Raw genomic sequence first — 17,843 nt, 5'->3', positions numbered from 1 at the left:
TTGAGAAATCTTACTTTTCTCTCAGCCAGGTAATTGTAAGCGTTATTTGCAAGTAGTTTTAATCCTAACTTTTGTTGAGAGCTGCCTTATATTAAAGGATCCATTGACGTAATTTCTTGGTGCAATGAATCTAATTAATTTTCCATTTTTGATGCTTTGGTCTTTATGACCAATAGGCACTGAAACATCACATAATCTTGGTGTTTCGCACTGTTACTAGTTTGGACTGATTGAAGTTTGAACCAAGTTATAACCTAGCTCTGTAAATCCAACTGTGAACTAATTCAGTGATAACCTTCACTGACTGGTGTTTGTTTGTTTCTAGTTTACTCCAATATGAGTTTCATGATGAACAGGACTGAAATGCCGCTCAGCGCATACAGTGACTTTAGTTACGACTATGGAGACTATTTCTCTCCTTGCGACATGGAATCTGCAAAGATTTTTGGTGAAACGTTCCTACCAGTGCTCTACTCACTAGCGTTTGTGTTTGGGCTCCCAGGGAACATGCTTGTAATGTGTGTTCTTATTAAATACAAACGGCTGAAGAATATGACAAACATTTATCTTTTAAATTTGGCATTTTGTGATTTGCTTTTTGTTCTAACACTCCCCTTCTGGGCTTATTTTGCCAAAGGTGAATGGATCTGGGGAGATGTCTTTTGCAAGATCGTTATTGTCGCTAATATGCTTGGCTACTATGGTGACATAATGTCCATAATCCTGATAAGTATAGACCGTTACCTTGCGATTGTTCACGCTGTGTCTTCATCCAGAGCTAGGACAGTTCGAAACGGGATTATTTCGAGTGCTGTGATGTGGTGTGTAGCTACGTTCGCCTCTCTTCCCACGATGATATTTAATAAAACGGGCAGCATTGACGGAAGAAGAGTTTGTCACACTTTCTTTCCATCAGAAAACTCATCGAGTTGGAAACTTTTTATCCTTTTCAAAGACAATGTGTTGGGTTTTTTTGTCCCATTGGCCGTAATGGTTTTCTGTTATACAAGAATAATTCAGACTCTGCTGAAAAACAAAAGTTATAAGAAGTATAAAGCCTTAAAAATAATAATTTCTGTTGTGGTAGTGTTTTTTGTATTTTGGGCACCGCACAATATAGCGACGTTCCTGGAGTCTTTGAGAGAACTGGAAGTTTTAACTGGTTGTCAACTCCACATACGTCTCAATATAGCCCAGCAAGTCACTGAATCCATCACGTTTGTACATTGCTGTTTGAACCCAGTCATTTATGCATTTTTGAGTGAAAGATTTAGATTGTACCTCCGCAGACTTTTTCACAGCTGTCTGTCTCCATTGCTTAAATATAAAGCACGCGACAAATTTAAGTTTTCTTCACGTTATTTTACTACCTCTGTCCGTTCACCATCCTCTGGTGACCATGCATCATCCACGATTATGTAGTTCAGCATTCAGCTGCTTCTGTACAATTCGCACAATTGTTCAAAGCTAATCTCCTTTTATGTTGTGTCTGAAACTAAAATCATCAACAAAACCTGTAATGGGGTTGTCGATTTTTTTTTAACAATGCTTTATTTCAAAAGTAGCCTGATTGCATTGGCTGATGAATACAATATTCAATTTCAATGAGCCAATGCTATTGACCAAGTGCTGGAAATAGACAGGTGCTAGATGGTCCAAACGGTCTCTTTTTGTGCTGTAAAACTATATGGGTGGAATTTTACTGGTCCGCCTGCTGCGGGAATCGGAGTTGGCGAGGGGCGGACAATGGGAAGGTCCGTTGACCTCAGGCGGGACTTTACGATCTCACTTGTCCCGAAACTGTAAAATCCCGCCCCATGTCTCTATCCACCGCCAACTCCACCGTAGAGATGCCACAGAAAACCTCTTCCCCTCCCCTCCCCTTGGCTCCCCTCCACTCCCCCCTCCCCTTCCCTGCCCTCCCCTCCCCTCTGCTCCCTCCCCTCCCCCTCATCTCCCCCCTCCCCTCCCTTGCCCCCCACCCCTCCCCCCCTCCTCTCCCAGCATTCCAAAAGTACCATTTCCATTGCGTTCCATTGCAACCCCCTCCATTCCTTTATCATTGCCCAACGACTGTTCCCTTCTCCCACTGGCACCTTACCCTGTAAGGACAGAAGATTTAACACCTGCCTTTTTACCTCTTCTCTCCTCGTTCTCAGGTTGACGTACTGATTTGCATGTTTTTTAAAAAAAGATCTACGGTGCTGTATTCGCAGCTCACACTGTGGCCTCCTCTACACTGGGGAGACCCGAGTGCAAATTGGGTGGCTGCTTTTCAGAAAACCTCCGCTTAGTCTGCAAGCATTGACCCCGACCTTCTGGTGGCGTGGTGTTTTACTTCTCCGCTTTGCTGTCGTGCTGCAGACCTCTCTGCCCTCGCTCTGCTCCAGTGAAGCTCAAGGCAAACTCAGGAAGACAGCAGCTCAGCTTTCGATTAGGTCAGCATTGTGTTCAAGAACTTCACTCTGCCCGTCAATTTGCCTTTGGATCTTTGCAGCCGCTAGTCTTCAGCTTTGTTCTTTCAGTCTTGTTTTCTGGTATCTGATGTTCATCATCCTACCATTGACATCCCCTCCGGGCTCATTTTACTTTCCTTACTTGCCTCTTTATCGCTACCTTTGGCCTTACAACACCAACTGCCATGTCATTTAGTGTCTCCTGTCCTTCATCCCAGCACATACCCTTCATTTTTCCACCCTCCCCCCTCACCTCCCTAAAAGTAAATCGTGGCCAATAAGTCGACCTTTGAAAAACCATCCAAAAACGGGGGTTGACTTATATGTGGTGTATATAATGGAGCCATCAGTGCTGGAGTATGTAAACTTGTAAAAAGAAACACTGATAAATTATATCAATGTGCCATGTTTTTATGAATGAAATACTTTTGCACAGATAGTTTAATCCAAAATTGTAACATTTTAAAAACCACCAAATACGTTGACTTGGCATCCAACAGAAAGAGAAAATTGAATTCACCCCAAGTCACTTTGTCTAAGGCACCATCATAAAGATCCCACTCAGGATCAGATTTGACTCTGATTGGTTTCAGAATCAGTCCCCGGGCAACAAACCATCTTCCTCTCCAGTGAACTGAGTATTCCGCACTCATTGACCAATACACTTTGTGCATTGATAACAACAGTTTGGTGACAGATTCACACAAAAGATTAAGCGGGGCAACACATTCCCGTCTACTGTTTGTGAAGGATTTTTCTTCATCCACCATTTGGTATGACTATGATCATTGAGTGGTTTGTCGGGGTACACATCCAAAGAACTATAACATTTAGCCCCCCGATATAACTGTAATGTGGGTTATATGGGGGTTTCAGTATGTCTCACATTAATAAACTGCGTTCTTTGGATCAACCTTTTCCACGTATTATCAATCCACATCCTCCTCCATCCAACCATTGTCATGGGATATGTACAAAATATCCTGCAGGGAACTTAATTTTCAGCAAGGTTTTACATTTGAAAATTAACATGGCCTTTAATTTTGTTCCATTGGTCATGCAGGCTGATACTACCCTTTTCCTGTGGTTTTCACTGGAGCTGTTGCGATGATACTATGCATTTAAGAAATGTATTTGTGTCATGTTTCTTGTGCAGAATTTGTCTTAGCAGTCAGTTCTATTAACCGGTGTCACTTTGTTTGTAACCGACAATACATGTTGTTACTGCAGCAGCATAATTGATCTTAATTGCTAAAATGTTTGTTTTAATCTGGGCTAATGCTGTTCTGGGGTTTTTTTCAGAATAGGGCTTGATTAGGTTAATTGATAGGGAAAATTATGCGACTGGGTGGAGCTAGGCTTATACACAGAAATCAAATCTGTTGCTGCTTGGGATCTTGAGAGAGAGGTAATCTTCTCTGTGTCTCTTTCTCTCCCTGGATTTGGAGACTGAGATCTGTCAGGAAATATGGTAGAGGAGGCTACCATACAGCAGCCTCCTCTCCGGAGGCTGCTGTATGGTAGTCAGTAGCCAGGTGTCTTTCTGTATCTGTCCAGAGGGTTTAAAAGGCTGGAAATCTAGCATCCACATGAGCCGATATGTTTTTTGGGGAATTTATGTCTGTGGGGTTATTGCTTACATTGGAACTATAGAGATAGTTAGCTGTTAAGAATTATACCTTGTAATGTTTAAGTATTTCTATTGGTAAAAGTTATGCTCATTCTTTTTGTTATATTTTAACGGTGTTGTGAAATAAAGTTTGTTTTAATAAAAGCTTCCTAGTGGGTCAATCAAATCACACCTGGAGCAAAGCACCTTGTGGCACCCTAATGCCAAAATCAAGAAAATTGAGGTCTAGCCTTACTTCATAATATAGAACATAGAAAAAATGCAGCACAAACAGGCCCTTCGGCCCACAAGTTGCACCGGTCATGTCCCTACCTACCTAGGCTTATACATAGGCTTACCTATAACCCTCAATCCTATTAAGTCCCATGTACTCATCCAGAAGTCTTTTAAAAGACCCGATTGAGTTTGCCTCCACCACAACTGACGGAAGCTGATTACACTCACCCACCACCCTCTGAGTGAAAAACTTACCCCTGACATCTCCTCTGTACCTACTCCCCAGCACCTTAAACCTGTGTCCTCTCGTAGCAGCCATTTCAGCCCTGGGAAAAAGCCTCCGAGAATCCACCCGATCTGTACCTCTCAACATCTTGTACACCTCTATCAGATCACCTCTCATCCTTCGTCTCTCCAAGGAGAAAAGACCGAGCTCCCTCAGCCTATCTTCATAAGGCATGCCAACCAATCCAGGCAACATCAATCATTTCCACATCCCTCCTGTAATGAGGCGACCAGAACTGAGCACAGTACTCCAAGTGGGGTCTGACGAGGGTCTTATAAAGCTGCATCATTATCTCCCGACTCCTAAACTCAATCCCTCGATTGATGAAGGCCAGCACACCATATGCCTTCTTAACCACCTCCTCTACCTGCGAGGCCGATTTAAGAGTCCTATGGACCCGGACCCCAAGGTCCTTCTGATCCTCTACACTGCTAAGAATATTAGCCTTGATATTATACTCCTTCATCCCATTTGACCTGCCAAAATGGACCACTACACATTTATCCAGGTTGAAGTCCATCTGCCACTTCTCCACCCAGTCTTGCATCCTATCTATGTCACGCTGCAGCTTCTGACATCCCTCCAACACCACCAACCCTCGTGTCGTCAGCAAACTTACCAACCCATCCCTCCACTTCCTCATCCAGGTCATTTATGAAAATGACAAACAGCAAGGGTCCCAGAACAGATCCCTGGGGCACTCCACTGGTGACCGACTTCCATTCAGAAAAAGACCCATCTACAACCACTCTCTGCCTTCTGCAGGCAAGCCAGTTCTGAATCCACAAGGCAACAGCCCCTTGGATCCCATGCCCTCTCACTTTCTCGAGAAGTCTTGCATGGGGGACCTTATCGAATGCCTTGCTGAAGTCCATGTAAACCACATCTACCGTTTTTCCTTCGTCAATGTGTTTGGTCACATTTCCAAAGAACTCCACCAGGCTCGTAAGGCATGATTTGCCTTTGACAAAGCTGTGCTGACTACTTTTGAGCATACTAAACTTCTCTAAATGTTCATAAATCCTGTCCCTCAGGATCTTTTCCATCAACTTACCAACCACTGAGATTAGACTCACCAGTTGGTAATTTCCTGGGCTATCCCTATTCCCTTTCTTGAATATAGGAACCACATCCGCAATCCTCCAATCTTCCGGAACCTCTCCCGTCTCCATCGATGACGTAAAGATCATCGCCAGAGGCTCTGCAATCTCTTCCCTCGCCTCCCACAGTAACCTGGGGTACGTCCCATCCGGTCCCGGTGACTTATCTATCTTGATGCTATTCAAAATTTCCAACACATCCTCTTTCTTAATGTCCACATATTCAATCTTCTCAGTCCGCCGCAATCCTGTAGTACAACCACCAAGGTCTTTTTCCACCGTGAATACCGAGGTAAAATATTCATTAAGCACCTCTGCTATTTCTTCCGGTTCTGTACAGACTTTCTCACCTTCACATTTTATAGGTCCTATTCCTTCACATCTCATGCTTTTACTCTTCACATATTTATAGAACGCCTTAGGGTTCTCCTTAATCTTATCTGCCAAGGCCTTCTCGTGACCCCTTCTGGCTCTCCTAATTTCTTTCTTAAGTCCCTTCCTATAAGCCGTATACTCATCTAGATCCCCATCATTGCCTAGCTCTCTGAACCTTTTGTACGCTTTCCTTTTCTTTTTGACTAGGTTCAGCGTAGCTTTCGTGCACCACGGTTCCCGTAACCTACCAACACCTCCCTGTCTCATCGGAACATTGTCATGCAGAACTCCAGACAAACATTCCTCGAAAATCTGCCACCTTACTTCAGTACTTTTCCTCGCGAATGCCTCCTTTCAATTTATGCCTCTAATCTCCTGCCTGATGGCTTCATATTTCCCCTTACTCCAGATAAACACTTTCCTAGCTTGCCTGATCCTATCTCTTTCCAATGCTAGCGTAAAGGAGATAGAGTTATGATCACTATCCCCAAGATGCTCCCCCACTGAGAGATCCGACACCTGTCCAGGCTCATTAGCCAGTACCAGATCGAGTACAGCCTCTCCTCTTGTAGGCTTATCCACATGCTGTGTCAGGAAACCCTCCTGAACACACCTAACAAACTCCTCCCCATCCAAACCCTTACCCTCGGGATATTCCAATCGATGTTTGGGAAATTAAAGTCCCCCATCACGACAACCCTGTTATTCCTACACCTCTCCAGGATCTGTTTCCCTATCTGCTCCTCAACATCCCTGTTACTATTGGGCGGCCTGTAGAAAACACCCAGCAAAATTATCGACCCCTTCCCACTCTGAACTTCCACCCACAGAGAATCCCTCCGCGGCTTCCACCTTCTCTACAGCTGTGACACTATCCCTGATCAGCAGAGCCATCCCCCCCCCCCTCTTTTGCCTCCCTCTTTGTCCTTTCTGAAACATCTGAAACCCGGCACCTGAAGTATCCAATCCTGTCCCTGTCCCCAAGATTCCGTAATGGCCACCACATCACACTTCCAAGCATTGATCCACACTCTAAGCTCATCCACTTTATTCACTACACTCCTGGCGTTAAAATAGACACATCTCAAACCTTTGGTCTGAGCTCTCCCCTTCTCCATCACCCGTCTATTCTCCCTCTTACACTGTGTACAATCTCTCTCTATTTGCGGGCTAACCTCCTTGCTCTCAGTCACCTCATCACGATTCCCTCCCCCCAACCTTTCTAGTTTAAAGTCTCCCCAGTAGCCTTAGCCAACCTTCCTACCAGGATATTGGTCCCCCTGGGATTCAAGTGCCACCCGTCTTTTTTGTACAGGTCACACCTTCCCCTAAAGAGGTCCCAATGAGCCAGGAACCTGAATCCCTGCCCCCCGCTCCAGCCCCTCAGCCACGCATTCATCCTCCACCTCATTCCATTCCTGCTCTCACTTTCCCGTGGCACAGGCAGTAATCCTGAGATTACTACCCTTGCCTTCCTCCTTCCCAACTGTCTACCTAACTCCCTATATTCTCTTTTCATGACCCCTTCCGTCTTCCTACCTATGTCAGCGGTACCAATATGTACCACAACCTCTGGCTCCTCTCCCCCCCACCTCAGGATTTCTGGGAGTCAACCGGCGACATCCCGGATCCCGGCACCAGGGAGGCAGACCACCATCCAAGACTCCCGTCTACCTCCACAAAAATGCCTGTCCGACCCCCTTACTGTTGAGTCCCCGATTCATACTGCCTTCCTCTTCCTTTCCTTAGCCCTCTGAGTTGCAGGGCAGGACTCTGCTCCAGAGACACGGCCACTGCTGCTTTTCCCAGGTGGGCTGTCCCCCCCCAGCAGTACTCAGACAGGAGTACTTATTGTGAAAGGGCACATCCACCGGGGTGCTCTCTATCACCCGAGCTTTCCCCTTCCTGGACGTTACCCACTTGTCTGCCTCCCGTGGCCCTGGTGTGACTGCCTGATGATAGCTCCTGTCTATCACCTCCTCATTTTCAAAGACCCTCGAGCTGCAGTTCCAGTTCTCTAACACGGTCCCTGAGGAACCGCATCACAGATATGGACATCCGGGAGGCCAGGAGCCTCCAGGACCTCCCACAACCTACATTGGGAACAACAGACTGGCCTCACACTCATAATTTCCCTTCTTATTTCAGGGAACACAGAGAAACGTACTTAACAATTAAACTTATCCCGCCTCGCCCTTTCCGCCTAAGCCCCTAGAGCCAAAGCCCTTCAGCTCTCACTCTGCGCCCTTCTCACTCCGCTGCCCGTTCTCAACGCTGCCCGCTGGATACTGCGGACTGCTTTTTAAACCTCCCACGCGCTTAAAAAAAAAATGAAATGCCTTCCCAGGTCGCCCCGCGGGCGGCCTACTTCCGCTTTTCAAATTTGACTACCACAACAAGAAGCCCCTTGAAAGAAATATACCTTGGAGTTTCTGATCTGGTCCCTAACTCGGTTTCAAACCTTTCCACTCTGATGTGACATGGATGGGAATTCATGTTTTGCCGCTATCAGCGTTGGAAGCCAGTCATTCTTGACTTTGAGGTCTTTCGGTAATCTTTGAGAAATGTCGCTCAAAGCAATTGCTGCAACACCTGAAATTTCCATTCCATACAGTGACTACGCCAACCAGATGTTGCTCTGAATGGATGAGAATATAGGGGGCATGGTTAGTAAGTTTGCAGATGACACCAAGATTGGTGGCATAGTGGACAGTGAAGAAAGTTACCTCCGATTGCAACGGGATCTTGATCAATTGGGCCAGTTTAATGGAGTTTAATTTAGACAAATGTGGGGTGATGCATTTTGGTAAATTGAACCAGGGCAGGACTTACTCAGTTAATGGTAGGGCATTGGGGAGAGGTATAGAACAAAGAGATCTAGGGGTACATGTTCATAGCTCATAGTGGAGTCACAGGTGGACAGAGTGGTGAAGCAGGCATTCAGCACGCTTGATTTCATTGGTCAGAATATTGAATACAGTTGGGACGTCTTGTTGAAGTTGTACAAGACATTGGTAAGGCCACACTTGGAATACTGTGTGCAATTGTGGTCACCCTATTATAGAAAGGATATTATTAAACTAGAAAGAGTGCAGAAAAGATTCACTAGGATGCTACCAGGACTTGATGGATTGAGTTATAAGGAGAGGCTGAATAGACTGAAACTTTTCTCTCTGGAGCGTAGGAGGCTGAGGGGTGACCTAATAGAGGTCTATAAAATAATGAGGGGCATAGACAAGGTAGATAGTCAATATCTTTTCCCAAAGGTAGGGGAGTCTAAAACTAGAGGGCATAGGTTTAAGGTGAGAGGGGATTGATACAAAAGTGTCCAGAGGAGCAATTTTTTCACACAGAGGGTGGTGAGTGTCTGGAACAAGCTGCCAGAGGTAGTAGCAGAGGTGGGTACAATTTTATCTTTTAAAAAGCATTTAGATAGTTACATGGGTACAATAGGTATAGAGGGATATGGGCCAAATGCGGGCAATTGGGATTAGCTTAGGGGTTTTAAAAAAAAGGGCGGCGTGGACAAGTTGGGCCGAAGGGCCTGTTTCCATGCTGTAAACCTCTATGACTCTATGAAATCTTTGCTGGATTATAGGGGCAGGATTTTCTGGCCCCTCTCGCTGGCGGGGTCTTCCAGTCCTTCCGAAGACAACCCCTCGTGATGGGTTCCCCGCGGCGGGGTTGGAGAACCACACAAAGGCCTCATAGACCTTGGTGAGACTGGAAGGTCCTGCTGGCAACCAATGGCTTGCTGCATCCACCACAGGAAACCCCAGCTTGGGGGTCTGGAATATCCCAGTCTCAGTATGATTTAGCCCACCTACACTGCACATCTGGTGACGATGGAAACACTTTGGCAATTTTCGAGGACCCATTTCGATTCATGCTTCTGTACGTCAGGCTCGTTGCTGGTCCCCATGGCACATTTGGCCATAGAATCCCTGCCGTGCAGAAGGAGGCCATTTGGCCCGTCAATTCTGCACCAACTCTCCTACAGAGCATCTTTCCTAGGCCCACCCCACCTATCCCTGTAGTGCCACACAATTATCCCACTAATCCCCCTAACCGACACACCTTGGGCAGTAAGGGGCAAATTTAGCAGGGTCAATTCACCTAAACTACATATCTTTGGAGTGTGGGAGGAAACCAGAGCACCCGGAGGAAACCCACGGAGACACAGGGAGAACGTGCAAACTCCACATAGGCAGTTACCCAAGGCTGGAATCGAACCCGGGTCCCTGGTGCTGTGAGGCAGCAGTGCTAACCATTGTGCCATCCTTGGTCTTAAGCAACCTCTTCAAGGCAGAGTCCTTCATTGTCTATTCTTGCACTCGCTTTTCACGAATACAAAATTCCCTCACTGCATCAGTAATTTGATGAGCAGGCAAATGTCACGACTTTTAGCTTGAAATCAGCTTCGTACTTCATTCTTTTTCCCCAGAGGACTCTTTTCTATTTGTCAACCACCATGCGTGATCTTCTCCGTGAGTTAAATTCCAGGGCACCCGCTTGGCAACGTGGCCTGTATCGCCTCCTTCATCCCATGTGTTGACTTTATAAGGCAAGTATTACATTAAACATATACCTCTGAGCTGAGGAACTGAGACAGACTCCTAACATGAGTATAGCCTTAAACATTGTAATGGTCAAGAGGTGGGTTAATTTAAACTGCCTTGATTTCTCCTCTCGCCACCCGTCCATAAACAGGATGGCGTTTTGATTTGTTTCCCTCTTTATTAGCAGTGACGGACTTCCCAACTCCCCAGTTTTGGTCTGATTCAATCATCCAATGAGTAACCCCACAGCAAACTTGAGATAGGATGAACTCAGAGGGTTAGTTTAGTTGCGCACACTCAAAACACAGAAGAAGGGCCGCACCATTGCCCCTTTTGCATTCATCCAGTAAAAAGAGGGATAGAGAAAAGAAAGATTCACAGGACAAAGACCACAGAGGAATGAAATATTGGGTGAAATCTTACCTATAAATGGCAGAGTGTTAGCTACGGTGTGAAAAACAGAGTGTTTCCTGCTGACGGCACGGGCATGTTTTTGGGCCGAACCTCATGCCTCATTAGTGATCATTCCTATGCCCATGAGAGTCAAGCCACTCCCACAGTGTGTTCCCTCTGATTTGCCCACACCTAAATGAATCAACTGCTGCAAGCACTGGGGAGCTCCATAAAAATGTCTCTCCAGCACCACAGGAGATGGCAGGCAAGAAGACAGCACCGTGCTTTTCAGAAGGGCCCCTCACCAGGGTGCTGGATGGAGTGGAGCAGAGGCGGGACACCCTCTACCCCTGCTCCAGGAGACAGCCTTCCAACAGGGTCACCACCCCCCTCCGGGATGCAGTGGCAGCCCTGGTCAGTGCCAGCGCACCCCAGAAGAGGCAGTGTCAGAAGAAGAAGGATGATCGTCTTCACTCAGCCAGGGTAAACGAACCACCCCCAGTCTCCCACTGGACCCCCTTGCACACCCCTCACACCACCAACCCCTTCTCGCGCTCAGCCACCTTGGCCTTTGCCAACACCAGGCACCAGGTTCCCTCCTTCCCCTTCCACAATTACCATGTTCCCCCAGTAGCTGCTATGCTCCTCACCCAAGTCCCACGCCTGCCACAACTCATCACCAATTTAAATGTCAATACTTCCACCTACACACTTCCTGTCTGTCACTGCAGGACAAATTCAACCACAACAGGCGTAAGTGGGTGCAGTTAGCTGGAGTCGTGCCTGAGCTCTGAACACTCATACTTTTTGACGAACGAGCCCTCGACCTGGCCAGGGAGGAGGAAAAACGTGCCTGCACTGCTGGTGAAGAAATATGAAAATCCTTACACATGTTCTGTCATTCCTCAAGCCTCAAATGAGTAATCAATGTTCTCTCTTTATCACCTGTAATGCACTGTTCCTTCGCTTGCAGGCTGGCCAGCGGAACAGGCTGGACCACCTTGTGCCTCCTGGACCCACCAAACTTCAGCAGCTCAGAGGGGTCTTCTCCAGTCCTACAGTTGAAGAGACATCACAGCTGGCACCCGTACTCACCACTTGGTGGGTCCAATAAGTAGGCAGGCTTCTGGGTCACTCACTGGTGAGCACCTCACAGCTAAAAGTCCACAGCAGGTGAACGGTTCCCTGGGATGTCCTAGGGAACTGGCACCCTGAGGGATGCTGGAGCCTAGGACTCTGTTGAGCCTCTTGCCGATGATGTGTCCTGGGCCTGGTTATCCCACAGCTGCTGGAGCAGCAAAGGCAGAGTCACGAGTATCAGGAAAGGATGACAGCAGCCCTTCTTGGAGTGCAAGGCTGATTGGAGGAGTCCCATCACCTTCTATCCGAGGAGATGGTACCGTCACTGCAGTGCATCGAGGCCAACACTGGGAAGTTGGCATCTGCAGTAGAGACCTTGGCACGGGACGTGAACTCCATGGCAGGAGAGGTCCGCATCGTGGTGCAGGCCTTCAACTGCATGGAGCAGGCACTGGTGGGAATCCATGGGTGTCAGCACCAGAGGAAGGCAGGGCTTCTCACTCCAGCTGCCCCTCAACCCCATAGAGGAGTCAGGGGCTCCCGGGAACCCGAAGGGAAAAAGAACAGCAGGAGTACAGACTTGGGCCCTCCAGACAGAGGAGCCTGGGTGTCTCCAGCCCATCTTACACTCCCCTGCCTCCCTCCGAACCCCCGCTCCCTCTGGGTGACAGACCTCCAGCCCCCAACACCAAGGAAGCAGTCAAAGATCCGTGTTGCCCGAAAGCAGGTCCAGCTCTCTCCCTGCCAGGGGACGGCCGCCAAAGTTATCCCGGGCAAAAGGAGGTGGAAGAGAGCAGGCCGCCTTAACCTCAGCTGTGGATCCTTGGGATACACTTAGACGTAGTGGGAGGGTCAGGAAAATTAAGAAACCTTGGGCACTTAGTGGGCACGGGTGAATATAGACACAGGTTGACAGATCACCATTTTGTTTTGAAGGTTTGCTAATAAATTTCATTTTGTTCACTCTCTCCCATGTCTGTTGATGCCGCCAAGCTTGGGGGAACCACCACACTCGCTCGACACCTCATCCCTGTGGAGTGTGACAATGGCAGTGTTGTGTCCCCCCCCCGCCACCCTCTTGCTAGCACCCACTAAGGAAGGGCGCACCTTCAGCTGCAATATGGACAGGAGCCCAGGAAGGAGGATAGAGGAAGCACTTCCTGCATATCAGCCTACACAACCCCTATAAATCAAGGGATGCCCCACCCAACATGAAGGGAAGGTCAGGCCTGCAAGTGACCCCCTCTCAACCCGAAACAGCGAATCTGGGTTCCCGAGTTGAATGTATCCGTGTCCCCTTGAGCCTTCTCCAGTGCCCCCCCGATCAGTGCGCACTACCGAGGGTGCTGACGGTCCGAGACCCCCCTCGGAGGTGCGGGCACCAGGCTCGCGCTGATGTAGAGAGTTGTAAATGGCGTTGGTGTGATGTCACTCCGGTGCCCGCGGAATATCCGGTGAGGAGGGAGGTCCCAGAGAGAGTGCTCGCTAGTGGCATGGTATTAAAATGATCTTCCTGCGGTCCCGCGGCATGTTTCAGGCCGCTCCGCCGGCGAAGATCGGAATTCTAAAACTCGCCAGTGTAAACCGTGCTCTCCAGATTATGAGCACAGGCCGCCAATCTCACAGCTGGAGACGACGGGCCGAAAAACACCCCCATTGTTCAATGTGGGTTCCACAGTCCAATGAGGTAATCCTTCACAGAGGCAGTGAGCTGAAAGCTTACGCTGAATAATTTATTTTTCGGGTGGTTTTGATTTCACACGATGCGACAGGCACTGCGCTGAATCAGTCCCGTGGCTGATGCTACGGAGTTTTCAGTCGAAAGAGTGTAGGCCGGGGCCAGGTGACCAACCTGGGCCAGAGCCCCCTGTCTGTGAGATGGTAAAATGGCAGACCGAGAGAGATAGCAATCAACACATCTCGATATATTTTTATGAAAAAATATAGACAGGGTTATGTCTTAGAATGATAGAATCCTACAGTACAGAAGGAGGCCATTTGGCCCATCGAGTCAGTACGGACCACAATCCCACCCAGGCCCTATTTGCATAACCCCGTACATTTACCCTCCAATCCCCCTGACACTAGGGTCAATTTAGCATGGCCCAATTCACCTAACCCACACATCTTTCGACTGTGGGAGGAAACCGGAGCACCCGGAGGAAACCCACGCAGACACACGGGGAGAATGTGCAAACTCCACACAGACAGTCACCCGAGGCCAGAATTGAACCCGGGTCCCTGGCGCTGTGAGGCAGCAGTGCTAACCACTGTGCCAGCGTGCTGCTCCGGCCTCTTAATCTTCGTGCCTCACAACCTGTAAATTATTAGCTGAATCTTGGGGGATCAATTTATACGTTGAGTATCGACCGTGCTTCCATTTTGGTGCAGCACGCGACACACCAGAATCTACGGTGCATTTCTAACTTTTCCCAGTTCTGATCAAAAGTCATGGCCTGAAAGGTTAACGCAATTTCTCTTTCCACAGATGCTGCCTGACATGCTGAGTGTTTCCAGCATTTTCTGTTCTTATTCCACATTTGCAGCATCTGCTGTATTTTGAGAAGTCAAATTAAACTTGTATAGAACCTTGAGTTAGATGACACTTGGAGCACCGATGAATAAGTTTAGTCTGCAAATTATAACAAAAAATACAGAGATGCCTGATGAAAATATTTAATAGAATGATACCAGAACTGATTGGTTACGCCGAACAGGAAAGATTGAACCAACTGACACACTTGTTCTCGAGAGAAATTAAAAGATTGAGAGGGAGGCGGCTCGGTGGCACAGTGGCTTTCACTGCTGCCTCACAGTGCCAGGGACCTAGGTTCAAATCCCAGCTTGGATCACTGTCTGTGCGGAGTCTCCCCGTGTCTGCGTGGTTTTCCTCCGGGTGCTCCAGTTTCCTCCCACAGTCTGAAAGACGTGCTGGTTAGGGGCATTGGCCATACTAAATTCTCCCTCGGTGTACCTGAACAGGCGTCGGAGTGTGGCGACTAGGGGATTTTCACAGTAACTTCATTGCGGTGTTAATGTAAGCCTACTTGTGACACTAATAAATAAACTTAAAACTTTAAGCAATCGAATGAGGGTCTATAAAATTTGGAAGGGTTTTGACAGGGTAAACGTGGAAAAGGTGTTTCCACATCTGGACTGAACTGGAACTTATAAAGATTATCACCAATAAGTGCACAGTACAGTGGCACAGTGGTTAGCACTGCTGCCTCGCAGCACGAGGAACTTGGGTACGATTCCGGCCTTGGGTGTTTGCGTGGAGTTTGCACCTTCTCACTGTGTCTGTGTGGGTTTCCTCCGGGTGCTCCACTTCCCACACTCCAAAGATGTGCAGGTTATGTTGATTGGCCATGCTAAGTTGTCCTTTAGTGTCAGGGGGATTACCGGGGTAAATATGTGGAGTTACGGGGATAGGGCCTAGGCGGGTGTGGTGAACCATAGATGGTTACCACTATGGGTACTGAACCATAGATGGTTATCACTATGGGTACTTGTGCATATGTTACTCTTGTTACTGTTGGGGTTAGGGTTGGGGTGTTCCACCTGTTGGTATTGTTCTGTGGTACACTCCGGTTGGCTCCGCCTTCCTATAGGAGTATAAAGGTCACTGCACTGCCTAGTGACCCTTTAGTCTGGGATTGTATTGTTAAGCAGTATGCTCCATTCTTGTTGCTAATAAAAGCCTTTATTTCCCGGGTACGATCCAGCCTCCCGAGTGAATTAATTGCGCATCAATTTTATTAGCAACAAATTTTGGTTGAAGAAAAAAAAACCATGGAGCAAATGTTAAAACCCGATCGGCCCACCTTAGATCCGCGTGCCGCAGGAGCGTCGAACACTTTCGACCATTGGTTGAAGTGTTTCCAGGATTATATCGACGCCTCAACAGCAGTCCAAAATGACGCCGATAGATTGCGGGTCCTCCACGCAAGGGTAAGCGACACTGTGTATGCAACAATCCGTGATGCCCAAGACTACAAAGGGGCCATTGAACTACTTAAGAAGTTGTACAACAAACCGCCAAACGAGATTCATGCTCGGCACCTATTAGCAACTCGACGGCGGCAGCCCGGCGAAACGACGGGACAGTCCCTGCGTGAACTTCAGCAGCTAGCCAGAGCCTGTAATTGCAAGCCAGTGTCGGCTACTCAATACACCAACGATCTGATCCAAGATGCATTCGTGGCGGGAATCGGCTCATCCTATATTCGCCTGCGGCTGCTAGAGCAAGGTAACTTGGACCTAGCTAAGACGGTGGAATTGGCTGATGCGATGGAAACGGCCTCCAGAAGTCTTGAAACTTACCCCACCAACCACGTGGGAACATCGTGGCAAGTACAGCCACCGACTCAACTCTACCCAGCGGCTCCTAGGAACTGCGTGATCGTGCTTTCAACCTCGGACCTGACGGCGGCGGCAGCTCCAGGTGGCCCACGGTGCTATTTCTGTGGATTGGCGAAGCACCCTTGTCAGCGATGTCCGGCCAGAACGATATTTTGCTCCGCGTGTGGGAAGAAAGGGCACTATGCTAAAGTGTGCCGAGCGAAACCACCTTCGAAGCCAAGCAGTGCTGCGTGTGACTCTCCAGGATCTGTCTCCTCATCTCCGGCTTAGTCGAGGTCTTCAACCACGTGCGATTCACGAGTGCCGCCATTTCTGAGGACGACGACGCAAGACACGTGCGACCTGTGAGTGCCGCCACTTTCAACGCCATCGACCACATGCGATCCATGGGCGCAGCCATTTTGGTTGACACCGACCACAGACGACCAGCAGGGGTCATCATCATCGACCATCTCAGCTGCCTGCAGTTGCACTCAAGATTCAACGGTGGCGTCAATCATCCTGGACCAGGCCAAGCCTCACAGTCTCGACAAGTCCATGATGGACATAGAGGTAAATGGACGCCTGATACATTGTCTGTTTGACAGCGGGAGCACGGAGAGTTTCATTCATCCAGACACCGTGAAACGGTGCGGTCTCCGAGTACAGACTGTCAGACAGACAATTTCTATGGCGTCGAGGTCCCGATCTGTTACCGTTCTTCTGAGCTGCGTGGTAAACCCAAACGGTGAGGGGCACAGTTTATGAGAATTTCAGGCTCCTCGTGTTACCGCACCTTTGCACTCCGATGCTCCTGGGACTAGACTTTATGGTCCACCTGAGGAGTGTAACCCTGCAGCACGATGGGCCACTCCCTCCACTTTCAGTGGGAGAACAGCAGCCTCCAAATTGCCCAGCGCGCTCCACGTGCAGTCCCTCGACACTCAGAATCACCCTGCCGTCTTTATTTGAAAATCTCGTGCCAGGCTGCAAGCCCATCGCAACTAAGAGCAGGCGTTACAGCGCTGAGGATCGGATCTTTATTCGATCTGAGGTTCAGCGGCTCCTCAGGGAAGGGATCATTCAACCTAGCACTAGCCCATGGAGAGCACAAGTCGTGGTGGTTAAGACTGGAGACAAGCCCCGGATGGTCATAGACTATAGTCAGACCATTAATAGGTACACGCAGCTGGACGCGTACCCTCTCCCGCGCATATCTGACATGGTCAACCAGATTGCGCAGTACCGGGTGTTCTCCACCATCGACTTGAAGTCAGCCTATCACCAGCTCCCCATTCGCCCAGAGGACCGAAAATATACGGCCTTTGAGGCGGATGGTCGTCTCTACCACTTTTTAAGGGTCCCCTTTGGCGTCACGAATGGGGTCTCGGTCTTCCAGCGTGCAAT

The 17,843-nt window shown here is 48.5% G+C and overlaps 1 protein-coding gene across 1 annotated transcript; it reads left to right on the top strand.

Annotated features, from left to right (window-relative positions):
• The first annotated feature begins 345 nt into the window (after positions 1-345).
• Positions 346-1,422, top strand: LOC144504030 (C-C chemokine receptor type 4-like). Its single transcript, XM_078229188.1, has one exon. The coding sequence runs from the start codon at positions 346-348 to the stop codon at positions 1,420-1,422; it is 1,077 nt and encodes a 358-aa protein (XP_078085314.1).
• Positions 1,423-17,843: the final 16,421 nt, after the last annotated feature.

This window comes from Mustelus asterias, chromosome 2 (assembly GCF_964213995.1).
Source record: "Mustelus asterias chromosome 2, sMusAst1.hap1.1, whole genome shotgun sequence".
NCBI lineage: Eukaryota > Metazoa > Chordata > Chondrichthyes > Carcharhiniformes > Triakidae > Mustelus > Mustelus asterias.
This window is presented reverse-complemented; position numbering and strand designations above follow the sequence as displayed.